At 39.3% G+C, this 22,012-nt stretch overlaps 1 protein-coding gene across 1 annotated transcript in view; it reads right to left on the reverse strand.

Moving 5' to 3' along the window:
* zbtb16a (zinc finger and BTB domain containing 16a) overlaps positions 1-22,012 on the reverse strand; it is a 72,894-nt gene that overhangs the window by 17,547 nt on the left and 33,335 nt on the right. Inside the window, exon 4 of the mRNA XM_077740551.1 lies at positions 9,071-9,157. Coding sequence (XP_077596677.1) covers positions 9,071-9,157 — 87 coding nt within the window. The remainder of the gene's footprint in view (positions 1-9,070; positions 9,158-22,012) is intronic.

Below are 22,012 nucleotides of genomic sequence, written 5' to 3' on the forward strand. Positions count from 1 at the left end.
CACAAAGGCTTTGGGCCCCTGAGGGCCAAGGACAAGGCACATTTTCAGAATTGCAACGTTATCCCTACGCAAAGCCTTTGTACGGAGAACCTATCAAAGAGTTTGATAGACCAAAGATGCTTGGACATAGTTCTCAGTGAAACTTGAACGCATCTATTTTGGATGAGACTGCAAACTACACTATACAGAATCCGAAAAATGTTTTTATTTTCGCTTTAAATTGTCGACTTTCAACTATTTTGGCGCCATTGACAACGAAAAACACCATGTGGCTCTTGTTTCATGTTTTTGCTATGAATTTAAATGAGTTTGACACTATTTGAATTACAATCAACGGCAGCCGATGAGTGAAAACTAAACAAGTTTCTACTTAAAAAAAAAGAAAGAAAAATCAACGCCGAACTGATGTAAATCTTCGGAGTCTGCTGCCTATTCTGATTACATTCAAATAAAAAAAATGCTTAGGTCAGTTGAAAAAATAGTTATGCTTAAGATAGCTTATGTTGCTCCTGCTAAATGGTCATAATAATAAAGTTATTAAATACTCTGATACTACAAATAAGTGTATAAAAAGAGAGAAAATTGGCAGGAAAAAACATGATTTAATGCGAAAAAGAAGAGTAGTAGTTTGATTTACGTCACAAATAATGTTAAAGAATATTTTCACTGCATTTATGGACAAAATGCAAAGAAATAATGGAGTAGTCAATCCAACTATGACTGAACATAAAATACTGCTTTGATGAAAACTGGTCAAAAAGACGCAAGAAAAACCTGTTGATGTCCGACAATCTATTAAGGCCACTAATTGCCACAAGTGAGGTATTTTACTGATATTGTGTTACGCTAATTGCTTCCTTGAGTCCTTCATTAAAAAGCGTTTCCACGGTGGCGTGCATGCTCCATTAGCATGAGTTTTTATTCTGCGAGGAGGGGTCAGAGGGGGGGAAACCTTAACAAACGCTTCTTAACAGCTCGCCCGGCCGTGCGTCTCTTTGCATTGCAAGCTAAAGAATTTGCGCTTTAAAGAGAGGCTTGAGAAGACACAGAGAAGTAAAGAGGAGCAGAGAATAGCTTAAATTGACACCTCCTCCATTTTCCCAGGCAGAAGGCCAAAGAGAGGGGGGGATCTGGAGGGGGGTGACGTGACACCGCTCCTCTTGGTGTTTCCACTGTACAATAGGAAGCAGATTTGCAGAAGAGCTGACCTCTGACCTGCAAAGCCCCAGAAAGGGTCCGAGGTGCACCCCCTCCAACCCTCCCTCACCCCAAATCAATCAGCTCCCAGAGCCTGGACTGTAAGAGGACACTAAGGGCCGACCCCCCCACAAACATTCCATGCCTGAAGTGTGTTTTTTGGACAGTGGCCTGTGGGGGGGAGGTAGGTGGGTTTGCCATGTATACAACCAAATTATCCAAACTTACTCCCATTGCAACTATTGACTTTACTTAAATTCTGTTGAAAATGTTTGATTCGTCAATATAGCAAGATGATTAATTAAAAAAATGAACTAGAAATTGCATTAAAAACACTATTGTAATTATGTTACTGATTGACATGTGAATAATTAAAAAAAAACTTGTAAGTTGAATTAGAAAACTATGTACACCATTTACAATGAGTATTTGTTGCCAAGTTTATTAAAAAATGTAAAATACAGTTGAATGCATTATATAAATGTTGATTTGAAGTCAAGATTCATTGGAAAAATCCTAAATTTACCAAGATACAAGCACAAAAAGGTCTTTTAATATACCCAAATCTCACTTTTATCTCTTAATTCCTTCAATTTAACGCCATGGAGAAGAGTTAATGACGTTAACTCAAGACGCTTAAGGTGACTTACTCAAATGACTCAAGGTCAGACTGCACATCTGGCTGGTGACCTCTCACGACGCATACTACGTGATGAAATGCCAAAATTCATTTCAAAGAGACACTTTTCGAGTACCAATGAACGGCGGCCGGTGTGGCGCAACGATGGCGGCCCGTCGTTTGCGCCTTGGACAATGTTTAACTCCAAATCGAGTGTGACTGCAAACACTTGGCCTCTGGAGTCAGATAAGACACGCTCGCCCAAATAGACTGGCTTTAATTATTAATGAACGCCCACGCAACTTCTTATCATCTGGTATAAAGATAAATATTTAGCGCCCACGCCGCTTGTAAATGTCCCTTGTAATTGCTTTGATGAGGCTACAATTAGTGAGCTCGCCAAGCCCGACAGAGGCTGTTGCCGCGTACTTGGGCGGCCCCAAAATGATCAAAGATAGATGTCCAACTCATTAAAACTGCGAGAACTGGCTTAGTTTAAGGATCGTTGACGGCGGGAAATTTTAGTAGCAACGTTTTAGTTTTGATCAAAACGCCCTATCGATATATTGAGACGATATTGGGGTCACATGGACTTTAAAAATGTGACAGATGGCCCAGGTTAGCACAAGATACGATACATATAAAAAAGTGCATTTGTTAACAGTACATATGAAACATAAACAGAAAAAAGGACTAAAGTATTAACATACTCATCACTCATCATTAAAGTAAAAAGTGTAAAGTACAATGTAAAGCCAAAAGTATTACGAAATATTAAAATGTCATTTAAAAAAAGATAGAGGGGCTTTAAAACACGAAAAACAAATGAGATTGGACAGAGCTACTGCCACTGGCTTCCACGTGACGGCACCATCTTGGGGAAAAAATATTTGGACAACATCGGCAGGCTGGATTAAAAAGCCTAACGGGCCGTGTGTGGCCCGTGGGCCGTAGTTTGGCCATGTCTGAATATGAATGAAAAATGCATTCTCAATTGAGTTGAAGTCTGGGAAAAGGTGGCTAAGAGCAATAATGCAAAATATACAAAGGACATAAGATCCCTTCCAGAGATTGAAAGCATCTCCAATTCCTACTAAAAAAAGCACACTTTGGAGCAGGAATGTCACCTAATCAGGTGATCCACAGATTCCCGCCTCACAGCACACCTGAGCAAACACGCCTGGTGACCTTTTACCACCATGAGCAAATAACTAAAGAGGAGGTGGAATCTCAAATCAAATGTCACAGGCTTTTCCTCCAGAATTATATTTAAGTCGGGGGCTTCCACTGACAGAAATAGAACTGGGAAGGAAGTTTGACTGTTCCCAAGGTTGGGTTGCTCTGAACTAAAGATTTGACTGTAATAAAATTGTGAAGATATCTGAAGAAACAATCTTCCTTCATGAAAAACTCGCCATTAAGTGAAAAGAGGGTGTAATAGCTCCTATTTGGGTTCTGCTTCCATCATTTTGTTCGAAACGATTCAGGCACTTTAAGAAAAAGCCCAGTTAGGTCACAAAAATAGGCTAAAGTACAGTAAGCATTTTTCTTTTTTGAACTATGCATCGAAATCAGGCATTTCAAAGAACTTTAGCAGAGAGTTCCACGGTCGAATGAGCTGCCAGTAGATGTTTTTTTCCAACTCTAACAAACATATTCATGACAGGGATGGCTCTGGAAGTAAATTAGCGAGTTCTAGTGTCACTAGGCAACCGGACGCGATCCTTCTTTTGTTTGGTGGAAAGGTTTGGAAGCCCTACCGCTAATCTCCCTGTTTCACAATTAAAGAATGACAAGGACTACTGAAAGTCTGATCGCTAGTGTGAGCATGTTAATAAAAGGCTGTTTGCACTGTAAATGAAAGCCTGTTGATATTTTAATTCCCTGCTAAAATGTTGGCAAACAATCTGATGTAATTACAAGGGGGGGGAGATTTAGTCGGAATAATGGTTTGGACAAAAGAATGCTGATATTGTCAAGTTAAATTGAGGAAAAGGGGAGATCAGGGAGCAGGAATGGTGTCCATTGAGCGTTTTGTTAAATCAAATACAATATAAAAAAATATAATATAAAATAAATACATTATGATATACTGCAGATAACATGGAAAAAAAATTAAAATGAAAGTGAAGAACAATACATAGATGCAATTTAATAATTATGCGACAAATGGTTGTCCATCTCCTTATGCCTTTATGCTACATCCTGTAGTGGCCCGGGATAGGCTCCAGCACCCCTGCACAACCCTTGTGAGGATAAGCTGATCGGGAAAAATAACGACTAAATGAACATATGTAACAAACCAAGAATTGAATCCAAAGGAAATGGAAAAACTATCGAGCAACACGCAAATTCCAAGGGGGTCCAATCGGCACATGGGGGCCACGAAGGATATTGGCCATCCAGATTTGCGGCGTGTCCTGCTGACTTCCATTTTATGGGCCGTGAATGACGGCGCCCGCTGGGAGCGCATAATCCTTCCCCGACCCGGGTGCCCCCCCACCCCGCTCGCCTGCCGCCCGGGCCCCCCCATTTTATTGGGCTTTCTGGATGTGTGGCCGCCGTCTGCCGAGTCACCCTCCCGTCCCAATTTGTCCCACAAGCCGTTGTCCCACGGTTTCACGCCGGGCCGTCTCAATGGACCCGCGCCTACCAACCCGTCGGGAAATAGGGGCCCTCTTTGGTTATTTCTCAATGAAAAACCCTCCGTGCCTGGTATCATCCGCGTGTAATTTCTGGTTGAGGCGCATCTCTTACGACTGTCCTTCGGTTTTTGGTCGGCATCAATCAAGGCCTTTTTCTCGGTGGTACCTTGGAAAAACTCATTTAGACCTTATCGGGGGGGAAATTTGTTTGCGGTGTAGTGGAGGCGGCTCATCGGCAGAGAAGTGACTGTAGTCAAGGTAGCACCACTTGATTTAATTTAGTGGTGATAGAGTCTAAGACGACTTGTACTCGGACTATTTGGGAAAAGCCAGTTGGTGAAGTATAAAAAAAAGGAGCATCTTGGGCAAAAATAAGACTGGGATGGCTGACATTGAACTATCATGGTGAGGGTAACTAGACATCTTTTTTTAACAGATAATGACACTTATTTCCTTTATAATTAGCATGTTGAAGTCTTGCCCTTTGTTTTTTTGTGTGTATATATATATACGCCATATTTACTAAGTGGACAATGTAAAAACAGCTGACTTTTAGGGCAACTCTGGTTCATCCATCACTATCAATAACAGTTTACCTGAAAGTGAATAAAGACGCTGTGCTTATGCCAGTAAATGTTTTTTTTTTTTATAAAGTCCTTTGCATTTGTACAAAGCCTTTTGCGATCCCAATAGCAACTTAAATAAAACTGAGCTGACCTGTGTAAACTTCAACTAAGAGTGGCGTCAACCAGTTTGAGGACTATTGTTTGGGGGAAAAAATTCCTGACTTCTCATGAGTGGTGCTAACACTAACGTGATCTATAATGTTTTCTCCTCCATTTACTCGACCTTCTGAGCCTCTTATTTACCATCCCGCAACAATGTCCGAATTCTCCTTGCCCGTCCGTATGTGTGCGTGTTTACTTTGCATGGATCGGCCTTAATGCTCCCTGACAACTTAATAACATCGCAATTAAGTCGATGCTAAACAGATGCCAGGTTGGTGCGATACGAGGCACTTTTTTTGCGTCCAACGAATCAGGCCGAGGGCCACGAGCGCCGCTTACGCCGTCCTCACGCGGCCCCTTGTTGTTGTCGCTTTTCAGCACATGTTCTTCTTCATCCCTCAAACCTCCCCCCAAACCCCACCACCACCGCCTTCTCCTCCTCCTCGCAGCAGCCAAACTATTCCTGGCTTGAGAAAGGAAAGTGTTTACTCTGGACTCACGCTGCGCTCCCACTGCCGTTGCCTGCGAGGCACTTTGCATATTTTCCGCCCATATTACGAGCCTTGAAAAGGACAGGGCGAAAGACAAAATAAGAGGCAATGAAACCAGCTACAAAAAAAATAATAAGGAACCTCTCCGCTTTTTTTGCTGTTACCGGCGTGTTTTCTCCAGGCGAGAATGATTCACGCAGCGACGATCCAGACCGACAAAAGGTCCGCCAAAGCCACCGTGTCACGTAACTGCTCATCTCCCAATGTGGCATTTCCATGTAAATTACATGTCACGCCAGTGAATGCACCAATTTTAAACAACACAAGTGTAATACTAGTACACTTCTTCTAGTACAGGGATTGGGAACCTTTTTAAATTGAAAGAGCCATAAAAAGAGTCATATTTTTTAAATGTTAATCCTCGAGACCCATGCTCCGAATTTAAAAGTCAACATACATAAAAACGTGTGCCTTTTTTAGTCAATTCACCACTTTTAAAGTAGAAAAAGTCTCTGAAATCTTTGGAAAACATTAATACATGGTTGCTAATCAATGAGTATCAATGAGAAAATCCAAGCAAAAGAGTCTAATGAAAATAAAAAGATTATAAGGTAATGTCAATGCCATTATAGCAACTTATCGCTCCTATTCCTGCACTTTCTCACCAGCAGTTTCCATAATTTACCTCGCAGGCTATCTATGAGCCACATGCACCCATCAAAAGAGCCATATGTGGCTCCTGAGCCATATGTTTGCTACCCCTGTTCTAGTAGTATATTGTTAAAAATATAAATGGGGTTTCTAGAAAACATCTTGCATGATATAAATGCCTCATGAGAAATAAATGAAGAATTTTACTGGAGTTTCTAATGACTATTAGATTGTACTTTCTTTAACAGGGTCCCTGAATGCATCAGAAGTGGAAACAGCCCGCCGCCAAAACATCCTCCCCGACGGTTTGCTGGTTGGCACTTTCCAAATAAAAAATAAAAAAAACACTGCTAAATATAGCCTGGCTGTGTACGTTGCATAACAGCCGTAGCGCACATAAACAAGACCGGGAGTAAATAGGCTTGGCGTTTGGAAATATGACAGCGGCGGGATTTTTTATTTTGGTTTTTGAAGATGAAAGCTTTCCTGACCGCCTGGGAGAACGTTTGCTTACAAAAGTCCCAGTTTAGAGGGAGAGATTGGCGTGACATCTTCTTTGGAGTTGTTTTATTTCTTTCCATGACTTGCTAAGAAAGTCAACAATTGCAGTGGAGTGTCAAGACCGCAAATCAACGCCGCGTGATGTTTTCACCGGGAATGACGACGAATTCAGGAATGCGTATGCCGCTTTTCTAACCCTCCCGTGGCTTTGCTTTTTCTTCCCTCTTTTGAGGTTTAGGCCGACTGCAGCTGATTGCTTACCGCCACGATGGCGAACCATTCAATGTGGCGAGCCGACGTCGGTGGGGACGTGAGGTCACCGCCGATTACTGAACGCCCATGACATGATGGCCTTTGCCTTGAACGAAGATATTGTTAGCTAAAAAGAAGATGTACTAGGTAAAAAAAGGGGGATTGTATAAGCAAAGAGTTCATGAGGAGTGTTAAACTCTGTCAGCTTACTTGTATAAAATAAAATACATTTTTCACATATTTGGGTAAAATACAACTTATATAGCGCCTCACCAATGGAGGCTGTTTTGGAAAAAAGGTTAATTTTACTGGTTTTATCTTACAAGAGGCCCAAAGTAATCATGTGGATTTTATCCTTATTAAAAACAAAAAAAGGAACATTTTCTAAATGCCTTATTTTTCATCTTTCATCAGTGTTATTGGACATCCCATTTTGTGTCATGTCAGCCAAATGTGATTTAATTTTGAAGCCCTAAATGACCCAGAATGTAATTTCCCCTTTACACGTTTGCCAGATCTTTGATGTAGTTTTTTTTTATTTAACTTGCCAAAAATAGTCACTTGCCCTAAAAAAAAAGGGTTAAACTGCTTCCATTGGCTCCAGACTGGAATTTCTATATTTAGCTCTCTCTTTTTCCACCATTATGTCTGCCAGTTCATTAGCCTTGTTTAACCTCGCCGTAACGTGTGCCATGCTGATTGGCTAAGAACGCAAGAGGGAAGATAGGACCCCCTAACCAACCCTCCATAATTTAGCCTCTCAAATATTTTGGATAGGAACAAATGGCCACAAAGATGGGGGTTGGGGGTGAGTGTGTGTATCCCAAAGGCAGGAAGCTGCCATTGGAGACGATGATAATGATGAGGGACTATTTCTGGAATCTCCTTGGGTGCTCATTGGCAGCCCAGACGAAGAAACATCTAATTCGGTTAAGTCCAAAATGAACGGTCACATGATTGTTACCATGATTGCCTAAAAGGCAATACTGCCAAAGAGCACAAGTCATAATGACATGTTCCTAAGTAACGTGAAACCTGGAAGACGTTTTCAATTCTACTTATTTTTACAAATGTTAGGGCTATGCACGGAAACTAAATATTTGGTTTTATTATATCATTTGACTACAAGAATTATTTTACAATGTTCAGAATTTGCTAACTACTTTTGGGAAAGATATGTTGGAAAAAAATGTTCCGTATTTTTGCTATTCTCTTAAAAAAAACAATGTACTGTTTTTGACCTCATCTTTTAGCAATAAAATAATTAAAATTTTAGAAAAGGTTGAATTCGAAACACATGAAGTCGTGCTATTATATATTATTACAAGAATTGGACCAAAATCTGTCAAAAAAAATGGTCATATCGATCAAAATCTGCTGTAATTTTTAATGAGTTTGTCACTGGTAGACGTCCAATCAATTTCAATGGTGGCCAAAAGAGTTGAATGGTCATAATAGTTTCAAATACAACACAAACTTTAAAAAGAAAATTTGCGAATACTAGGGCAGCATTCCGTTTTTGTGCAGACTTTCAAAACTAAGAAAATATAACAAGCCCTGAAATCACACGTAACATGACTAAACAAACCAAAAAACCCACTAAAATAAACATTTTTCTCTCGACTAGTATTTCCGCTCCACAAATTGTCCCACGATCTGTTACACAAAGACTCAAAATTAAGATCCGAACACGGCATGAGATCTACTTAACGTCAATGGACGTCGCAGACTTTCCATCTAAATTAAACACTTGACATCTGCTAACGGAGGATGATTTAAATCCTCTCGTTTTCATCTTGGCACTCGCACAGTCCTCACATTTCCGTAGCGGAAGGGTAAAGGTTCACGACGACAAAAAGCACCGAGGGTGGCCAAGTTTTCCTGACTAGGATGATTACTATTGGGATTTAAGGCTAATCCAGCACGAATGAAAATATCTAAATGTAATGGGTGTGGAAAAATGGGTGTTGTTGGTGGGTTTCCTACCGGTGTGGATCTGCCGGTGGGCCTCCAGGGATTCTTCTGTCTGGAATTGAGCGCCGCATTGGTCGCATACGATGGCTTTCTCGCCGGCTGGAGAACAGAAACACAAGAGAGGAAGTTTAGGAAAAAAATCGTACATTGGGAGAACTCTATTTTAAAGTGGCCAATTGTGTTTCATTTACATTTTTAATTGCATGTGTTGAAAAATAAATTAGCTTGTAGAGTGGCTGCTTAGGCATGAAGTGTGAAATTAAACTAAGGAACACTTATGCAAGCTTTGAATACTTGCTAATTACAACGATAGTCTTTAGTGTAGTTTAGGGGGAAAAATACACAAAAAAAGCTCAGTACAGTGGTTTCTTTTTATATTGTACTACTCTAATTAAAATAACAAGTTTTGCTCATATTTTACTGCAATGAAGTACAATTTCTAATCATCATATTGAAAGAAAACAATGGACATTTTCCACAAAACAAAACTTGAATTCTAACAATTCGAAATTCAGTCTAATTATTCCAAAAAACAATCTCTATTAAAAACATAATTCAGCTCAAAATCTCACTAGTATTCCTCCAATCCATCTTAAGTGCCAGGCTTCCCAGTAAAAAAAAATATTGAATGTCTACTATTGCCAAAGGAGTTTTCATTTAAGCAAATTTGTAAAATGAAGCCCAAATTGATGCAATATGTAACAAGCAAAATAGGCTTAAAAGAAAGCCGTGCTCTTGTTATAAATCCAAAAACGATGCTGATAAATGGAGCGAATCTGAAGGTGAATCATCTTAGAAAGTTTGCTCAGGTTCATTATTTTCAAGTGCTCATTCAAAAGCGCTTGTTTTTCTGTCATCAACATAAGCAACATTTAGTTCATTGATCGACAACCTTGAACAGCAACGAGTGCACATTAGATCGAGCTAATTGCAGGTTTACAGGCTTTGGCAAGGCGCACTGTACATGCCATACGCATCACACATCAAATGCACGCAAGCAGGGAACATCTGGCGGCCCGCGTGCCGATCCCTCACGGTTTGTTCTTGGCGGGCCCGTCGGGGTTACGGCACCACCAGGAACAACCAGAGCGAGCAATGAAAACAGGAAGCGGATTCTTAGACGACCAAAAGGAAAAACAGAAATTGAAAAAGAGTTGAAAGGAGGTTTGATATTTTAGGCGCTTTTAGCAACTGCAGTGACATGAGGGAACGCTCTGTACTGTAACGAGCGGCGACTGAAAAAGCAGAAATGACACAGAGTGTACATGACATGGTGTGCCTGCCAGAACATCGCTTATGCAACAAGTTATGCAAAAGACGATTAAAAAAAAAGGACAGTGAGCACGCTGTACAAAGTGAGGGCAGCCAGATCGTGAAATGTAAAACCTTGTGAGTAGCAGGACGTCCTGGACTTGTCTAGTTTTTTAATCCAATTGACAGGTTATTGGATTGGATAACTTTATTCCTCCTGTATTCAGGAAATTTCGTGGCCACAGTAGCAAGAGGATGAGAATACAGACACAGAAAAATACATTTTAGACATAAATAGATAGTTAATAAATAAATAAATACATACATAAATAGGCATGTTTCTGAAATATTATATATATATATATATATATATATATATATATATATATATATATATATATATATATATATATATATATATATATATATATATGTAAGCCCATATATACATACACATATGTACATGCATGCATATGATAGGCCCTAACATGGAGGATATGATGATACATGTTTACTTGTGAGGCTCTTTTTACTGTGAATTTGAATATGTTTGTCACTTTAAGACATCCGTGATCTAAAACAACAGCTGACGTGTGCCCTCATTTACGGCCATCTTTCCAAATTCACCCACCTACCGTCAAGGGGCGGCAAGTAAGGATTTATCACGTTAATTTGGCAGTGAAAGTTGCTAACGGCAAGGCGTGGCGCCCCCTCTAACCCCCTCCAAAAGCGTCTTGGCTTGGCGCAGCCATGTGTACCTTGGATTCGCCCTCGCACCCCCTACGTGCGTGCCCTGCCGCGACCTCGCACAAGTTGATCCCCCTTGAAGCCAAGCACTCGGCGGACACCTCCTGGCAATTTATGGGCGGGCGCCACAAGCGGGGGGCACGGCCCGCACTAAACTGCCTCCCCGCCCCGTGCCTGGCCCATTTAGCGCACGCCTGGCGGCCTCCCGCCCGGACCTCGCCGCTGCCATCTCGGCTTTTAAAAGCCCAGCTGATTTACTACAAATGACCTCGCGTTTACAATACCGCCGACGCCATTGTGTTGATCCTAGACCCTGGAAAGCCACCATTGCCATTTTATTTTGAAAGCAGATTCAATTCTCCAGTCGCACAAACGGAATATTGGTGAAGTGTGCATAGATTTGTGATCAGGTGTTGTTGTGAGGCACAAAAAAAAAAACACTTCCTGTTTCACTTCCTCCTTGGAGAGCTGTTGCACAACTAAGTGTTGTTGTTATTTCATAAAAAGATGGAAAAAAAGAGAACAAGGCACAGTAGGGTTGCCTTGCTGTCAATCTATGACCGGAGTGATATAACGTCTTTCACAATTGCTGCTAAATTGACAATTTCTATGTGCTGTAACTAGTTCAGGATTTAGTTTTTGCAAATTAAACTAAATTGTGGGAAGTCTTGAGTTAAAAACAGTTTTTTTTCTTTTACATACAGGTTTCAAGCAAAAGGTTTAACTTAAATACCCCCATTTAAAGCATTACCTTTAAACTTTTGACGTACTACTATTCGATAACTATTTTGCCATCAATTAACTGAGGATTTTCATTATTATTAAAACTCCCGATTCAATCTTTCAAAAGATATAGTTATCAGTCTCGATTTGCCAACATATGTCAATCAAGATACCATTCCACCATAGACAGGTTTAAACTATTTGCAGTTTTGTGACACGTCGTGGCGTCATTTGCCACTTGTTGTTTCAAGCCACATCCTGGCTAAGGTAACATTATTTTGCAACAGATGCGCTCCTTTGGGAGCACCCGTCGAAAGGGAATCTTTCATCAAAGACACTCTCAGAATTAAACATCAGAGCGGAAGAGCCCGTCTCCGTTTGTAGTGACATAAAGTAGGCCATCGCATCCAGCCAAACGTTCCCCCAGCTTCTATCTATTCCCTACTATTTTGCAATTTGAGCTGTCAGAAGCTTTCATCAGGAAAGACAAACTGTTTGGAATCCACTCTGTGATGGTTTACTTAAACGTACTACACCGTCGCCAGTCAGTTTTTTGTGTTTTTTAGGGTTGGGATATTAACTGAATAATTTCCAAAGATTGAAATGGGTTAAAAAAAATCCATATACTTTCTAATCTCAAATTATACCTAGAAATGGTGGTCTTAAAGAGATACAAAGACAGAATAATTCAGTTAACACACTGCTGTTGAAATAGAGGTCAAATTATCCTTTTTTTGTCAAGCCACAACACTCTAATGAGGATAAAATGGTTCCGAAAATGCGTTGAGATGATGAGGTCAAGCCATAATAAATACATGAGCAATCTAGCACACATTGAACAGATGCCATCCCAAATGAGACGTTGGGAGCAAAATAAGTGCAAAAGGTAAGTAGAGCTGATCTATCATGTAGGAAGTCTGCAAAGATTGTTTGAGGGTGTACGGCGACAAGCCATCAAACGCGGCGCAAACGCGCTTGGCTGGAGATGACATGTCGGCGGTGAGAAGGAGAAATCAAAGGGAAACCGCCACGTACATGGAATATTCAGGTCGCTCTTGACAGCTTTACAGTCTGTTGCGCCAGGCAGGATGTCTTGGGACAAATATTGACTCACCCCATCGCACACCGCCATGCAACTCCATCAAAAATAGATGAGTTCCGATTGATTTTTTTTGTTGTAATTCTGGATCTAATCTGGTTTTCGGCTCCTATACACACAATGCTATTGCCAGATTAAGATTTCACTTTGATTGCTCCAATCACATCCAGAGATTTTGGAGGGATATCACAAAAGCTACAAAATTGTCTATCTCAATACAATCTGACTTAAAATTGCACCACAATAAAATGGGATACCATCTCCTGCTTGCCAATCATATCACTGTAGCACTTTCATCTGTGATTTTGTTGGTCAATTTAACGCCAGGAACCAATCCCACGCCATATACGAGTGCCTCCGAGTCATGTTCGCCATGCGCCAAAACATACTCTCTCACATCTCTCAATAAGCATATCAATTTACATAATACAGCTTTGCTGGTGGCCTGGAAAAATGGAGGTTGGGTACTTGAAAAGTAAATCTATGTCATCGAAGTATGTTTTTTTTAAAGTCACTTTGTATGTCATTCATTCTTTTGCATACAACTATAGGGAATATCACTACTACACTTCCAGAAGCAATGCACAAACCGTGAATTTTGCAGACATTTTACCCAAACAAGAACAAAATAAACCCAATTTGGCTGGCAAAAAGTAAAAGCTATCATTAGGTAGTCTTTGCCAGAAACTGACCGAATGTTCCACCCCTCTCCCGCTCCAAAAATGTTGGGCTGACAAGTTAGTTCACCACCCTGAAAGGTGAAAGGTGCCATGTGCTTTCAGCTCTACTTTTAAGCAACCCCCTTTCCACACAAACACACAACTGCTGTCTGTGCAGCTCAGACAAAGAGGAAAATGCACGTGAACACTCCTGCATGTGTTTATTGTTGTGTACGTGTAGGAAGGAAACAAGAGCTGGATGCATGGACCCAGCAAAAGCTACCGCCTCGAGGCTCTACTGGTGTGAAAAGGGAGGAAGTAAGTTAGGCGCCCCGGTGGCCCCGGGGCCCGCTGGTATTAATAGAAGCTGACTGCACCAGGGTGGGTGGGCTTCTTCTGGAATACATATATATATGTATGTCGTCAATAATAGACATTCAGTCATTTGAACCTGGGAGGGCTGCCAGCGAAGGTTTTATCATGCATTAAATTGACGGAAATTGACATTGTGAGCTTTTAAATCGATTGGAAGTCTATCATCGTCAACAGGAGACAATTAATTGGAAAAATAAAACTAAATTAAGACACGTGTCATTTATTTTTGTTATGTTACAGCAATCGAAAGATATTTTTCAGCATTTTTTCCTGTTAGTTTTTTTTATCTTTAAGTTAGGTGATCTTTAAATTTGGGTGTTTTGAAAAGGCAATTTTAAATAAAACATTATGATTTGGGTTAATGTGACTTTTTAAAACCTTATGCTGAATACTTTTTGTTGCTGTCAAACAAGCATAATGTGTGGAAGTTTTCCCTTTCAAATCACCAAGTTACACATATAAGGACAATAAAAATGAGTCCATGATCGGAAAACATGACTATATTTTTGTGACGACAATCATTTATTTGAGGCTCCTAACCACCTCATGAACTTTCCCTACCCCCACAACCACCACAGAATGTTTCTTTGGTCGGCAGCTGGCGGGTGGTGCAGCATCACATTTACTGGGCCGTTAATGCATTTTTATAGTTAAGCAGAGAGAAGGATGAAGTGGCGAAATCTCACATGGCTTGTGGGCTATTGCCTTGAGGGATGGCTTTAAAAAAAATGCTTAGAAAAACTTCAGTGGCGGGTAAAAGCAAGTCCTATCTGTTTTCTATTTTTATTTGTATATATATATTTTTTTGGTTGCCATCTTGGGGGACTTTTAGCTGTGAAATGGGAGCCTCCAGGCTGGTGTGAATTAAAAACCTCAGGGAACACACCAGGCTTTCACAGCTTTGTTTGTGGGAGCATTCTTGGCCAGCACTGAGGAGACCAAAGCCCAAAGTACTGTTAAGCTGTTACTCGTATTTATTTTGTATTTTTTTTTTTGTATACAGTGAAACTAAAATGGTCAAACCTGCTAATGCAGTAGAGGATTGACAACCCCCTCGCAAGTACTTGCCATTATTACTAACAAGTCCCTCACCTTGGCCGGTCAATAACCTGTAAAGATTTACTGTTTAGGGCCCATTATTTCCTGCTTTCAAGTCACACATTGTCAAAAGCAAGAGTAGAAAGTCATGAGGTCTGAAATCAACACGACATGAATATATTAGAACTTAAAAAAAAACACAAAAATAGGCTATAAAATGAAATATTAAATAGGCTCAGTTCTAAATAATTCAAAAAATCGACTAAAACCTCGAGTAAGCAATGTATGTTTTTAAGAAAATATATCAAATGGAACTCTTTGGAATTTGGTAATTTCAGAAATTGGATGCAAATCATGTTTTGGGGCAAAACAGGATATTCCGGAGTGTTCACACGAACAGGTATTTCTATAAATGCACCATTTGTTTTTAGTTGTTATTTTTTTCTTCTTCCCCTCACAGCTTTCAGGTGCATCGATTTACACGTTTGTTATGTTCAGGCATTCACTACATCACACTTGTAAAATGTTCCATATAAAAAGGGAACACGTGCAGTCTTCAAAGGCTCAGGAATCAGATCAATTAGGATGGAAACTATTTTAGCTGACGACATCAAACTGGCATTAACGGGAGTTATTTTCCATGAAGTCATCTTTTACCATCCTTACTAAGAAGTAAAGGCATGCTTATTTCAAAGTTAAAAAAATGAAGATTGAAGATGTTAAAAGAATAGGAAATATGTTGGAATATGCCAACATTACTATGTAGATAAGATAAAAAAAAACAGGTCATTTTAAAAGCAACTTTGGTCAGTCTTGCGCATTAAATCTTTTTCTTCCCACTTTATTCATTGGTTAACTTATTTGATCACATTTCTATGTCAAATCATCCCATTTAGGTTTCAAAAATTGCTTTAGAATTGTTCCTCCCAGGCTTATTTTCCCTTCTATTTGCTCGAAATTCTATCAAGTGTTTTAAAAAAAGGTCTTTTCCCCTCCACTGGGGAGTCCTTTGAAAAGTGTGTTTTCTAAGCACATTACACAACCAAACACTCCTCACGTCAACATCTTTGTGAGCAGGAGGAAGTGGAACCTGCAGCTGAAACACTTTCCAGTTCCTCCTGCAGCCCAAACTGCCTGCCAACATGCAGCACGGGCCTCTGAATATAAATACAGCAGAAGTGATACTGTAGAGGCGATGACAGTCCTTGGCTGGCGGCCAAAAGCGTGTGTGCATCTGTGTGTGTGTGTGCCTACAATCAGCTGAGGCAGAAATAGGCCAAGTGGTGACTCGGCGGTTCAAAGGGTTCAACATGTATTGAGTTGGGAGTGTTATTTTGTTGTTGTTTTTTCCCCGTTCCTGCAGTTACCTCACCCGGATTAACCTCCAGGATAAAAGAAAGGCAAAAAGAGGGTTGGAAAAACTTGATTTTGGGATTATTAACTTCATGTATTCTTGTTATTAAAGAGCAAATCCATTTGTAAAAGGTGCATTCTGTTGTAATATCTTATTTAGAGACACAGTCAACTGTCAATAGTGGCCTTGAAGGATTTATTCTATTTTTTTATGCATGTATTGTATCCCTCTTTCATTCTTTGAACATGTCAAGGCTGTAGTATTTCATTTCTAGGTAAGCCAGTATTTAGCTGCATTTGATTAAATCACATAAACTGCAATTTACGGGTTACAACGCGCATGTTTTTCATAGTTTGCCTCGGCTTGAGACTAATACTCAAGTGTGGCTTATCTTTTTCTTTTTATTTACTTTTCTTTGACCACCAACAGCCTGTTATGTTGTATTTTTAGGCTATAATTATCTAACAAAAGTTATGTTAACATATTTAGCCTGTTGTTCTCCATTGTGACTTGAATTCATTTCTAAATAATTGCTTTCCAGATAATACAACCTATCTTTTTTCCACATCATCGTCTATTCTTTAAGTGATGCAACTTATTGCCCGAAAATAAATGGTAGTTATTTTTTATGTGGTAAACTCGCAATTAAAGACCTCAAGAAATGTATTACTCAATTACGAGGTCAACTGCCACATTAACCACAGAATAATTAGACTTATTGATGATGATAATACAAATATTTCATTTTCCATCTGCTATCTCCATGCTAATAAACTATAGAATATGCCATTTGAACCCACAAAAAAAAAGATTATATGTCAAAAATAGGAATATGCACACAAACTGCACTATTTTTCTTGCCAGACAATACACGACTCAGAGGCATATGCCAAAAATAATATACAACAAATATATGAACTGCTGGAATAAAAAAGAAGCCCTTCTTCAATTAGTGTAACAATGCATGCAAAGACAAGTTGCTCAAGGCTGTTCATTTTATTATTTAACTGCAAGGTCAGGGGATTTTCTTTGACTCCATTTTGTGGCTGATTTTGCAGCACTGTTACGCTCACTAAACTTTGACAGGTTGAACATTTCATCAAAAAGCAAGTGTAAATGTAAAAATAAAGGTTTTCTAAAAAGGTATGATTGGAGGTTCCCAGTCCAACTGGCTTTAAACATGATCACTCAATGGCAGCCTTCACTATTGAAATGGATGTTCGGTCTAAAAATGTCAATGGCAGTGAAAGAGTAAAAGCCTTAACATTAACTTTTTATGGCTTATTTTGAAATCACCTTTTTTTCCATCCCCTTCTGTCATAAGCAAGGTTAAGGCCAGTTCACTTCTTTTTATGATTGCATGACAATATAACGTGACCTTAGCGTCAAAGCATGGGGGAAGTTAGTAGTAGTGAATTATTTACTGAGTGATTGGGAGGAGAAAAAAAAAATCACATTTAAAGAAAAAAGGTAATGTTATGCCACATTGAGATTTTAGCATCAATGTAGTTTTTTTGTAATGGGACAATTACACAATTTGTGGCTTCAGGGGTTTTACAATGATTCTAAAGTCTTTCAATCAGCTGTGAATTTAAATAAGTTTGTCACTAGTAAACATCCAATCCATCTGAATATTTTTTGATACTAAAGAAATCGGGGTAGATGCTTAAATTAAACGTGGCAAAAAATTCAACACTTTTTTAGGCATTTTAAATTAGAAAATGGTCATTTTTTCATCTTTCTGATGTGAATGGTAAATATTCTCTACCATCAATTGCCAATGGTTGAATTATTTCCATATAAACAGCCTTAACATTTTTTAAATTTAATTATTATTATTATTTTTTTGCAGACTCCCCTATTCGAAAAAAAAATAGACGTCTATATTCATCAACAGCAACTCACGAGTCAAAGCATCCATTCCCATTTTAACATTCAGTCTGGTAACCACTTGCTGATTTTCAAGAGTTATATAAACTAACATCCACGCCATCTTTTTTTTTGTGGCGCCTCCCGGTGGAATAAGCGGCATAAAAGTAATCCCGATGCGTCCTGGCTACTTCCAGACGGCTTTAGAAGTGCTTTTATCTCCGTCGTTGTTATCATAGTCGCCTTTTACTTTCCCCCTCCCCGACATGAAAGATCTTTGCTGGGCCTTCTCGATTCTCTCCACTCTTACCCCCCCAACCCCCCCTCCAAAAACATAAAGAGCATTTGAGGACGGAGCTCTTTCATGAATGGGATTCATAAGCGTTCTAATCTGCACTGCGAAAATTGATCTAAGAAGTTTCCCAGAGTGATCTGCCATCTTACATAATGGTATCATAACAAGGAAGTGCTGGGGAGAATATTTGCTTTTATCATTGTTTGCTGTCACAGTCGCTTTGTTGCTCCCAGCTGGGATTCGGCATTAGGACATTTCAGGCAAAAAAAGTGTGCTCAACAGAATTTAGCATGCTAAATTATCTTTTTTTAGGACATCGAATAAAGTGGAATATTGCTAACTTTGAACAATGGAGCATCATATAGATGAATATATAAAAAAAAGATGAATAAATAAAAATATTTATGAGCAAAATCTAATAATGGTGTCATTTAAATGACTAAAAATTAATGCTAATTTTTATTTGCACTTTAACGAACAAACCAGATTATAATTATGCAGCCACATCACAAAAAATCCCCCAAAAAACAACGGAAAATTTGGAGATTTAATTGGAATTGAGAATCAATATGAAAATTCCATTGACTCTCATGCATAATTGTCTGTTTATTGAATCAATTTTCATTCGTAATTGGTCCTCCATTAGTCCTGTTCCTATTATTTCCATGGGTAAAGAATTTTGACCCAGCTAATAAAATTTCTTGTATGACTTGCAATATTCTTTAAAAAAAGAAGGTAAAAGATGACGTTTCGTTCTTGTGAGCAAATACAAGCCCTACAGTATGTGCAAAGTCACCACACAATGAGACACTTGTCAAACATGGCCAACATGCCAATGTCAGCGCATGCCGAAGGCTCATTACAAGAAAACGGTGATGTGGACAATCTAATAAAGCAAGCATGTGTGTGTTTGTGTCGATTGTATCATTACCGCCAGTTATGTCATTACAACAACAAGGTTCAACTGTGTCTCCGGATGCAACGCCACCTTACGCCATTTTCAGGAAACTATGCGATGTGACGAGATCTGATTCGTCATGTGGCGGCGCCCTCGTGTTCAGCAAAATAAAGACTTGCGCTTCTCTATGTGGAAAGACGCCATCAATCCAATCACTCGGCAAATAGACGACAAATTATTTAGCGGTTTCAATCGTCTAGATCAACTAACTTGAGTATCTAAACTTTTCTGGGCTATTGCCGATGCTTAACATCCAATCAAATGGCTCCATTGTGTTTGATTTATTTAACAAGCGGCAGCACATATTAATGAACAGATTTATATTCATGTACGTTAAAACAAAGGTAATAAACCATCCATTTTGAGAGTATTGTACATTCTGTGACTTTGAAAATTAAACCTAGGATATATTTCCTTGTATATCTTAGCCTCACTTGTTGATATAATAATCCTTTTGTAATAATAAACTCAAATTATATTCCCAAGGACCACTCAACCTCCATCACCTCTACTAACAGAGTTTTGCATGTATGTGTATGTGTGTTTGGAGGTTATTTAAGGGCTGCTTTGCATGCATAACACGTGACAAACACAGACATACTTGCAAAAAGGCAAGAAAGAGGGGAAAAAGAGAAAGAGAGAGAGAGCGAGAGAGGGACAGTGGCGTTGAGAGCCAGCAAGTACAGGGACACAGATAAGGTTGCAGGAGCACTAGGCTAAATTTAAATGGTAATTGGCCGACTTCCACAAGCTTGTGGGCATTTTAATGAGTCATAATAACTTCATTTAAAACCAGCTGAGCAGAAAATAGATTGGAGAGGAGCCCGTGGCTACTATGGATTTGTAGCGTGCCAATGCAAGACACACACACACCCACACACACACAGAAAGGCAGACACAAAAACACAAAACACAAGGGACATATATCCAGGGCATCTCGCAGAAGCTCACTGACTCACTCATACACTAGTTTTTGATGTAATGTGCCATTAACACTAACCAAGGCAATACATATTCAAATATCTGGATTTACCGTTCATCTTGTTTCCAAAGGCTGATTTTGCGAGGAATTTCCAACTTATACACACCTTAAAAAATACAATTTCCACCAACATTTTAAAGTTGTAAAATAGTCTATTTCCTATTATTTACCTCATTGCCCAATTCATTTAAGATGGGAGGACTGGATATGAATGCAAGAGCAAGGCACCTTAAACAAGGTCCTTCAACACAAGTACTTTAGATCACATTAAAATAAAATAAACACAATTAACAATAAACAAACACAATAGGCCACATTAGAAATAGGCCAGATTAATCCCAGTTAGAAACAGACACAATTAAAACATTAAGCTCACATTTCAATGCCATTGACGACGGCAATAGATGTCCAATTCACCTCTCCCAGTGAGTCAGAAGAGCCGTTAAATGCTCCAGTTCGGGTTAACAACAAAACCCACAACCAAATCTATCCAAAGCAAAGTGACTCCAAAAGCTGTCCACTGAGTTTACAGTCAGTCTCATTCAAATTTGAGAGAGCAAATTAATTGGCCAGCTTTTGGCAATAATTGACTTTGACCACACAAACACACACACACACACACACATTCACTACATGTCGACAACAAAAAAGCAGCTGGGCTGACGAAGGGGAGGCGGATGATGAAGCGACTCCAACGTTTAATCGACTGTGTTCTTGTTTTGAGCAGAAGGCACACCGTGTACTGTACAGTGAGGACCCATAAAAAATGCTCCCTCTTCACTGAAAGAATTAAAAAAATAAAAGACAGAAAGAGATAAAAAAAAAAGGGTGGAAGCAAAGCAAAGCGATGGGAGAGGAGACAGCCTCTGGTAGACACGTACACGTTTCGGCAATCACCCTCCATCAAAACACTTGTCTCGCATACAAAAATAAGACCTGGATTCAGTGCGGAATACTAAATCAGGCCCATTAACAGAGCAAAAGGCTGCCTGCTACTTAGCAACCCCCCAAAAAAGGATTTAAAGCAGCGATATCGCCCTTCAAAACTCAACAACTCTGCGACGCGTCGAATGCCAGGCGAGGGTAAAAGAGTGTCTAGGTGTGGTCGATGGAGGAATAAATTAGAGTATTAGAAGCAGAATTGTGGCTTTTGCAATGTCATTTCAAGATGTGATGTCTGGCTCTTGAAAAAAATGCAGTAAAAAAATTGATGTATGCAACAGTTTGTGATCCATCTTTATGAGATATTGCTTGTGGTAATAAGTAATTGTTAAATTTCTTTCCTGTGTTTGTTTAAAATGTTAATACAAACAAATGAAAAACTAATTCATAAATATAGATATAAAAATGTAAATCCTTCATGCTGTGAATATTAAAATTTTCCCCTTTTTTAAATAAAGTGAAATGAGGAAAATAGCTTTCAAAAGTTTGAGGTCAGTATCCGAAATAGTTCTTGATTTATTTGCTAGTTGTCGATTAATGAGGGATGTAAAAAAAATGACAAGACTCCCGACAGTATATAACATTCATGTACGCACAGATGCATTATCGGAAGTAGTACCAATAAAAAATGTATTAAATGTATAAACTGCCCTCCAGATGTA

Source organism: Stigmatopora nigra, chromosome 19 (assembly GCF_051989575.1).
Source record: "Stigmatopora nigra isolate UIUO_SnigA chromosome 19, RoL_Snig_1.1, whole genome shotgun sequence".
Taxonomy (NCBI): Eukaryota; Metazoa; Chordata; class Actinopteri; order Syngnathiformes; family Syngnathidae; genus Stigmatopora; species Stigmatopora nigra.